The sequence below is a fragment of the Falco punctatus genome (assembly GCF_963210335.1).
Source record: "Falco punctatus genome assembly, chromosome: 15".
In the NCBI taxonomy this organism is placed as follows: Eukaryota; Metazoa; Chordata; class Aves; order Falconiformes; family Falconidae; genus Falco; species Falco punctatus.
In genome coordinates this window covers 284,268-293,762 of record NC_137595.1, presented here as the reverse complement: position 1 = coordinate 293,762, position 9,495 = coordinate 284,268, and the positions used below count along the sequence as shown (strand labels likewise).

The 9,495-nt window shown below is 36.7% G+C and overlaps 1 protein-coding gene across 8 annotated transcripts in view; it reads right to left on the bottom strand.

Moving 5' to 3' along the window:
• Positions 1-242: 242 nt before the first annotated feature.
• Positions 243-9,495, bottom strand: part of ZC3H12B (zinc finger CCCH-type containing 12B) — a 35,197-nt gene continuing 25,944 nt past the window's right edge. For 6 of the 8 annotated variants that reach the window (XM_080366232.1, XM_080366234.1, XM_080366236.1 and 3 more), the window contains 4 exons: positions 7,993-8,132; positions 7,005-7,239; positions 6,806-6,912; positions 243-6,239 (listed from right to left, as the gene is read on the bottom strand). In XM_080366232.1, coding sequence (XP_080222358.1) covers positions 4,819-6,239; positions 6,806-6,912; positions 7,005-7,239; positions 7,993-8,132 — 1,903 coding nt within the window. In that variant the 3' untranslated portion in view covers positions 243-4,818. The remainder of the gene's footprint in view (positions 6,240-6,805; positions 6,913-7,004; positions 7,240-7,992; positions 8,133-9,495) is intronic. The other 2 variants (XM_080366238.1, XM_080366239.1) reach the window with 2 other exon arrangements.

The window sequence follows — 9,495 nt, the reverse complement described above, 5'->3', positions numbered from 1 at the left end:
TAGTACTTTTCCCTCTGCTTTTTAAAGAAAAGCAAAACTCTTGTCCTGTTCCTTCACAGATTTAAGCACAGGTGGAAAATCTGGACATTATGTGTGATTTCAGAATCTAGGTATTTTTCAGTACAGCAGCTAAAAATACTGACAAATAATTTAGACAGACTACAACAGTTGTTTTGGACAAAGCAGTTTTTTGGGGCTTTCACCTAAAGAGGGTTACAAAATAAAAAGCTAGAAACAAATAATCCAATGGCTTTCAGTTTTATTAAATAAGCAAAAATTTGTATATATATATAAAGTATAACTTTTCATATTATTAAATAATTGTGCAAACCTTTCACACAGCAGGGTGGGGGGGTATATAGGTAATAGCCTATATTTCTTTTAGATTCTTCTCTCAGTTCTTTTAATAAGTTTACAAACTTTAAATACCACAGACCAAAATCACAAGATACTGTATAATGGCTCTTCCAAGGCTAATCAAACACTGGCATGAGAATAATTTAAGTTGAAATATTGCAAGAAATACAGGTAGTAAGGGCTCTGTCACACAGACAAGCTCTGCTCTGGGTACAAGAGGAGCAGTAAAGCTGAATGCTCTCCATAGACATAATAGTGACAGATGGTGAAGTAATATTTCAACTCTTTGGAGCACAGTCTCACAGAAATGGCGCATGTTCCTTCTCTTTAGCATAGCATTTTTATAAAAACCACTATAGTAAAAATATGTCCCTTGAAATGTTCCTGCCTGTGATTTGACATATGTCACAGTTATAGGCATGTCACCAAGTATTTTTTAACTGAATTATCTGGACAGATTCTTTGTGTGTTCTGACTTCATCATTAAGAATTTCAAAAAGCCAAAATTCACAATTTGAGGCAAACTGGCCATTAAAAGTACGTAGAGGGGAACTCACCTACACTAATATTTTGGTTTTGTTATAAGGATCCTTCTCCTTGTTCTAAGCAACATACCCACACCTTCTATTTTCAAGTTTACAGTTACAGCATTTTTACAAAAGCTAAACAGACTCATGCTAGTGAATGAATTACATGCAGCCGCAACTACAACAGTGCACACATTACTACAGAGATTTACGAATACCACATACTGGTTTAACATCCATTTTCACTCATTTTGTCATTAAGACTTACATTATATTTGGGTCAACCAAAAAAACCCAAAGAGATTTATAAAATATTACAACAATTAAACAGTAATGTTTAATTCTACAAATGAATAAAGCCAACTACTGCAGCTCAATACGACAACAACAGGACTAACAGTAGTGAAGCTATCTATTCGTACAATTTAATATATTACTGACATGTAATTCTTACCAAAAAAAATTAAATAACTTAGACTGACATCCCATAAAGCATTTGATTTTTGATTCATGAATTTAAAGGTTATACACTCAAGTGACAAATTACGTGAAAGTAATATAGCTAAAGATGAAAGATCAGTAAATCGGAACTCCTGGAGAACACTCCGGCCACAGTAAAGCACTAAAGTCTACTGCCTAACTCTTGCTGATTGCAGTAAGCCAGGATTTTACCTCCCCGCTTTTTTTTTTTCTTTTCTCATCTAGAATTGCAATTTCATGGATTTTATTAAAATATAGTTTCTAGAACTGTTCTCTTACAGTTTTAAAAACATTTAAATACCATGCTCTCAAAAAGAGCATTTATACAAAGTCTTATATTTACAATATAGACAGTTATGATCAGGTGTTAATAAGATCAACTCTTCCATGTAAGAAGAAATCTAAGCTTATGCGCTGAAGATTAGTGAACGTGTCAGTGTTTTGAATTGGCTTGTAAACATATCTGAAAACAGATGTAGATGACTGAATTATCACTTGAAGTAGCTGATTAGGAAAGACTACATCACATACAAAAGTTTCATTACCTCTAAGGAGGACTAAACGAGCACAAAATTTGCAGATTATTTCCACAAGGCTACGCTGCCCATTCTGTCACTCTGTGCATGGTGGATGCTAATAGCTTCTGCAAAAAAAGACAATTTGCCTTCAAAGTGCCTTAGGGAAATAAGTATGTTGGGTTTGTATTGGCACAGCATTCCCATTGTTTAAAAAGGAATTATCAGGAAGACAAAAGTTAGTGAAAATTAAAATGACTAGACAAATCCTACAAAAATGAGTATCTCCATAATCCAGCCAATACTCCACACAGAAATTTCTGCTCAGTTCTCCACTTTAGAAAACATCAAAACCACCTACTAAACCTCTCTTAAAATAGCTTATCATAATTGGGGGGAAAAGGGAACAAACACTTTTCTACATACAAATATTTAATTCCATGCAAGATGGAAAACATGAGTGCACAATAAACTTCATTTTATACCTAAATAATTTATAAATTAATCCATTAAGAATAAAGCAGGGACTATAGCAATTATATTGGTACATTTTAAACACATGCAGATGAGTTAACAGCAACATTTTCACATAATGTTTAGTGCAAGAATGTATCTGCTTAATAAATAGACTAAAGGTAACTATGTAATGCTTTGAGGCGTACACACAGTATCTGTGCACATAATAAACTGGTTCTGAAAAGTTGTTCTTGTTTGTCTATAAACTACAAGTGCCCATTTTAAATAAAAAAGATCCATAATTACTCATGGGCTACTTCCCTGTGACACATGGTGTCACAAATATTGTGGTGAAAATGTAATACTGAAGTTAATCTAGAGATTTTTTTTTTTATACACAGTTTTTATACAATCAAGAAAAAGAGATACAATTTGTATCAACAAACAAAAGGTCATTTCTGGTTATTTGAGGCATTGCTCTCAGCTGCTTATACCATGCAAGAGAAGAGAATAAGAATTAATTGCAAATTAAAAATATAAAATGCTGGTTAGTAAGAAACATTTCTGAAAACTGTCAAGAGTCAAATCTGTTTTCCCCAACTATTATAAATGTTTGAAGACTTTATTTTTTCCTATTAACAGAGGCAATAACCAACTAATTAAAACTTGGTTTCTTTCAATGCCAAGTATAAATGCAGAATCACCTTCAAGTTAACTCATTTTAAATACATAATGACATGGTCATTATATATGTTACCTGTACCAACACAAGAGTATTTATCCTGTGTGAAATTATACAGTTACCAAATATCAGTAAATTAACGGCAGTTGCACCTGTAATTGTAATTTGTTGTTGGTTTGGGGGTTTGGCAGGGGGTGGGGGGTGGGGGGGATGGTATGACAGGAACATACTTTGCGTGTGATAAAGAGCCCACAAGATATTTTGAATCAAATCAACCATTACAGTAACACAAGTGGAAGAAATGGTATAACTTTGTTCCTCAGACAAACAGATAGTCTAGAAAGCAGCATGCAAGCCATTATCAAAACACCAGAAACAACCCTGACTGCAGCCTCACGTTCCGTGTGTTTCACAGTAAGAAACATTTAGGCAGTGTCACACCTTCTCATGAAGAAACAAAAGGCCATAAACCAGGCCTTCTCAACTTTCATGAAAAAAACTACAGTAGAAGTCAACAAGTCCTAGCTCGAGATGTATCGAGTTAGTAATGGTTCGAAATGTCGAAATATACAATGGATTCAAAAAAGGGCGTCCAGTCAGTGCAGCTTAAAAAACAATAAATGTCTCTTTTGGAGACATTTAGCTACAAAGGTTCCCCACCCTGAGCAAGATACCAGTTGCACAAACAATGCCACATAAAATTGTCTCACCTGTTGAAACAGGAACTCTAAAGCCTTCATGAGGCAAATGCACACCTTTGCGTGGAGCTGAAGAGCAAAAAACCAGGCCAGCTTTGCCACAAACCCGAACTAGAGCATCTCTTTTCAAGAAGCAGCCTTGCCCCTCCACCCCCTTCTTAAGCTGATCTTGTACAGCCACCATGAATGTTAGGCTCACTCCAGCACCATCCTTGCCCCCAGAGGAAGGGCTGTAGTTACTGATGAACTTCCATGTTAACATCCAGTTTCTGCTGCTTCAGGTTGAGTAATCCAATTTACATAAAGCTGACAATTTACTCTCAGCTTGTCTAGTCATCTGGGTCAGCAGCTGCTTACTGCACAGTTGAGAGGCGATTCTGAAGAGAGAAGCTACAGTTAAACTTCTTTTAGTTTATTGAATGGCGCTCATGCCTTCGCACTCCTTAATGTTTTGGTCCTAATTTAATAAAGTATTTGGCTTCTGTTGGATTGAGCCAACATACTGGACAAGGTAATAAGATACTCAAGCTCTTGGGGAACAGTTTTGAGTTCCAATAACAATATCGACATTCAAAAGCTGGAATCAGTTTTTCCTTTTACAAATTGAGTATTTTAATTTTTGTCAAGTTTACTTTTTCTTCAATATTTAGTATGCCAGTAGGCAGTGTCAAATAACAAAGCTGAAACCCTGAAAGTCATCTGGGTGTGTGTAGAGCATACTTTTAAAGGCCGATTAGGTATTTATAAGCAAATTGAAAGTGTACACTAATACATGCAATATAATTGCTAACAATAATTTTGTAGTAACAGCTTTGAGACACCGAACGTGACATTGTAGTTCTTAATGAGCTATCCATGCAGCAAGGTATGCATTTCCTATAAAATACTATTAAAAATCCCTATATTTAAAATCTTAAAATTTACAATACAATCAACTCTTATATAGTGCTTCAGCATATATATGATTGCTACTGTGTACAGAATTTGATACTATCTTAGTAGAAAATATTTAGAATAGATTGGCCCCTTCCTTCTTCATTTAAGTTTTCCTCCAGGTCCTATATGCTGTATAATTTCATTTATCCAAAAGAGGCTGTAATGAGTTAACGCCCTGTTCTTAATTTGGCAACAATCATAGCTGCCAGCTGTTGTGCATCTGTCATGTGGGGATTCTTTTCCATCACAGAAAGGACAATGCTTGGAGGGAAAATATTGCAGAGGTTCTTGTACGTTTGATACTGGTGTTCTGGGATGATATGAGGTTCCCGTGGCTCACCACATATCCCAATCCAGGGATTCCTCCAGAGTTGCTCCATCTTCTCAGGCATGCTTCTTACCATTACAGGTTCGTAACACGGCTGCATGAGGTTGTTACTCAGTGGATATGAGTGGTAAGTGTAAGAGTCTGATGCACATGGTAACGGATCCCAACTAGCATGCTGCTCTCGACAGAGAGGTGGTCTTCGCTGCCTTGTAGGGTTACTTTCATAAAGCCGTGAGTCAGAAATGCTGTCCATTCTTGTCATGACCAAGGCACGGCTTGGTTGTGCAGTTGATGGATGAACATTTTGAGGCACAGGGTATTCTCCTGGACAACTGGACCGTGCTCCAACAACCGGATGCTGGGCATGTAGGCCTAAGTGGGAAACTGACTGTTTGCGAAGGGATTGCTTAGGCTCTTCAGTTCCGTAATTCTGAACTCTATTTAAGGCTTCATGGTAACCATGGGAAAAAGGCTGAAGACGATTTTGCGATGGCAGTCTGTGGAGCTTCACATTGTCTTCTGGACTGGCATCTGCTACACCCAGATACAAGTCATTGTAAGAGGAATAAGAATCATTACTTGTATGGCTTAAGCAACTGTCAGGACAGGGGCTTGAGTTTCTAGAATACATCCCCTGGTCCATATCAGCCCCATAATAATCTGTGTTACGGATACTACTTATGCTCAAGTTGGAGAAATCACTGAGTAAGGAATAATAGCCATGGTCCCCCAATGATTCATATTTGGGATACTGGTCAGTATAGCTAACTGAGGTGCCATGGCTATTGGTGACTAGTATAGGAGGATATTGCACACTGGACATATGTTCCAGTGAGGATTTCTGATGCATGAACTGTGAGGAACCTGGCACCGGACTGCTTGCAGAACGAGTATTTAATGCACCAGCTGCATGGCTTTTTGGTGGAGGGAGCGTTGGTACACTTAATGCAGAAACCAGAGACGGGACAGAGCTGGCCTCGGACTTCCGGGCTACTGATAACTTTTCCTCAGGCTCCACAGCTACTGATCTAATGCTTGGATCTGACTGACGTTTTGGGGCAATGCGTTTCACTTCAGAACTGATTTCTCCTTTGGAGCTGGATGGCCCTGTGCCACATTTGGCCAAGGCTCCCTCACTCATAGTTTTCACAGCAGATAATTTGGCACTTATTCGAAGCTCATCCGCTACTGACCTTTGAGGCTGGTTTGCCCGTTCTGGGTGGTAATATTTACATTTGTGCCCATAGGTGCACTTTTTACCTGGAAGAAAAGTGTTTTCAGGTTAAATAAACGAAAAACTAATCAATAGCACCAGTTGCTATCTTTTTTCTTTATATCATTTACCACTTCTTAATAGTAATATTTATATACTAACCCCCTAAAGAATAATGATATATATACAGGCAGTCGCGGACTCTGCTACCTGTATCCACATATATCACTGCATCAGGGGCCAGACATATCACTTTTCTTCCTACTGGCTCATGATTTCAATACTGACAACATACTTAATGCTATAAAAACAAAACAGCTCTAACACTGTTTGGATAGTTATGAATCTCCTTCCTTGAATACAAACCAGAAGAAAATAGCAAAAAGCTGTTATTATCCACAAGATAATCTGGTAACCCTTAATTTTCTGCTACATTGTTTTTATTAATATTTTATTAATACGAAGAGTATAGAAATGGGTATAGTGCTTGGATGGCAACACAAAAAATGGCCTTTCCCCTCCCCCCTCCCCCCCAAGTAATGACAAGACGTTAATTAATTGCTTGCTTCACCTACCTTTGAATACAACAAATCAATCTGACTTAGGCACTTACCATAAGGACACGGTTGTTTCTTATGTTCAGGAATAACTGGCCTTTTCCTTAAGAAATTTTCAAGGCTTGGCCCATGGCGTCCTAAAGGATCATCAGGAGGCATAAATCTAAGGGGAAGAGAATGAAATGTGAATTTCAGTTTTTACTGAGGATTCTGAATTAGCAAATTCCCTTACTTTTTTTTAAGAAAACATCATACTTGTCATTCACAAAAGAATACATTAGCAGCCGCTCCTCAATGAACTTCTTCCATTCTGGTTTTTCATTTTGAAGGTCCCGGTAGTTGTCATTTGATACAATGATGCCATCTGAGTCAAAAGCAAGTTTTACTATGAATCGATCATCATAGCAAACTACTCTTCTTCCCTGAACTCTTCGAGATGGAGTGAAAACAAGAATTTTTTCTTTCTCCAATTTACGTAAGATTTCTTGATCTGTAAAATAATTTTATTTGAGCATTTTTTTAAAAAAGTTTTAAAAGAAAGAAATGCAGCCTTTGAAATATGAAACTTCTTGCCCTCTTTTTTGACACAGTATTTTGTAGTTATGTTCATATACAGCCCCCATTATCATTAAAAAATACATAGTTGCAGAGTGCCATTTTATTTCCGAGCTTTCAAAGCAGTGGGTAAATATCCAATATTTAAGCTCCATAACCACTCTACTCCATGAACCTTTACTGGTCTTCTTGAAAACATCAAGAACTCAGTTGTTACTATATTACAATAACTTTCTTATTAGCCCAGAGTAAAACGTATAGTACTTTCTATGGGTAAAAACACATGCTGCCTCTTCAGTGTTCAAGATAATCCTACTAAATGAGTCCCTGGCCTGATTCTACCTATTTCATACTCACCCAGCAACTAAGAATCAGTTCTTATATGCTTAGCAATGTTTGCTAATGGGAAAATTATGACTATTTCTCAAAAGCATTGAAATGATCCAATGATGTTACAAAAAACCAGCATCATTTATAGGTGCAGACACTTAAATGCTGATTTCCTCACCAGTGAAATTGCTCTGTTTTCAAATGAACAGAGTGTAACATCATCACGCAACATCACATGCACAGCCCAGTATGTGGCACCCATCAGAATGATTACATGCTTGTGTCTTAATGCAATACTTTTGTTTTCTCTTCCCCCCTCTTTTTGACCAAGGAGTCAAAGGAAATCTTGATCTGTTACCTGTAATTGGTGCATCAGGTCGAGACTGTTCTTTTCTCCATGCAGGTACAAACACAGTGATATCTTTATGTCCTTTTTCCAGAAACCAATCAACAGCTAGTTGAATTCCTCGACAGGAAAATCCTTCTTTATTCCCATGGCTGAACATGAAAACAAAAGTTTTAGAAACAGCAAGGAGAAAAATTACATTTGGTTTTGGGTTTTATTGCTGCGGTGGTTTGGGATGGGTTTTTTTTTTTTATTTCTTCTAAAGCTGCCATGGTCTAAGGATATAAGGGAAACAAAGTCTGTAAAGACAGTAAACCTTTTTATTAGACCAGCCTCATAACTGGACAACAACAATTGTCCAGAGCTATTCAGCTGTCAGATTACAGCAACACTGCTACTTGAATCTCTAGAAAACAATGAAATGCCACTATTCCAAAAGCAAAAACAAATACATCTGAAATTTTTCCACTTTTTCATTTTATTAGCTCAGCTAATGAAAAATACCACTTTCCCCAACAAATTGAGCTTACCTGAAATAGTACTATAATAAGTTATCAGTAACAAAAAAGGAATGAATTAACAATGCTGGCTGTCATGGGTGATAGGTGCTTTTAAACATCTAGATTAAGAAATTATGTTTCCCTAATATTAAATGTTCTGCATTTTTAATTAGGGCTTTTGAAGGGAAAGAAGTAACTCAGAGTTGTTTAAGCCCTGCCTCCAGCAAAAATTTCTTTTCTGAAACACAGGAGTCTCTGAAACAGCACACAATTCATATAAAGGGGTTTAATTTTTCAAATGGCCCAAGAAGTTTCTGCAAAGGAAAAAAGGTAAACCTTAATTATGAAACTTATTCAGTCTCTATTTGCATCATCAATAATTGCAGTATTTTTAAGCATGAGAAGTCTGTAACGCTTGTACTTTCCAGATATTCTCAGTTTGTAGAGCAGACACTGCATAATTAAGATATTTGCATCTTATTAGAATTGTCTTTAGCATTATTCTATGGATGATTGTTCAAAATTTTACTTCAATGTTGTTATTATTATTATTATAAAACATCTTCACAGATTACTGGACCACAGCAAAATGCATGCTCTTCCTGTGCTCAAAATGTTACATAAAGTAAAACTGAAACAGACAAAAGGCACACAGATCTAATACCATCCGCACATGCGCATAACTAAGGATCACCAGCATAGTCCAAATCCTTGCAACTTACATAATTAATACAGAAGCCACATATTGCTAAAGCACTTTTCTTTAGATTTTTATACATTTTAAATTTTAGAGAATTTAATATCCTTTTAAATTTTCAGATGCATATGCCTTTTGTTAAGAGTTGGACTTGATGACCCTTATGGGCCCCTTCCAACCTGAGATACTCTATGATTCTATATTTCAAAATTCTGAACACAGCACCAGTTCTAAGCTACACAATAGTAAGAGTACACACACTCTTTTCTCCAGTTCCTGCCACATTATGCTCAGGAGGAACTCAAGCAGTACAGAGAC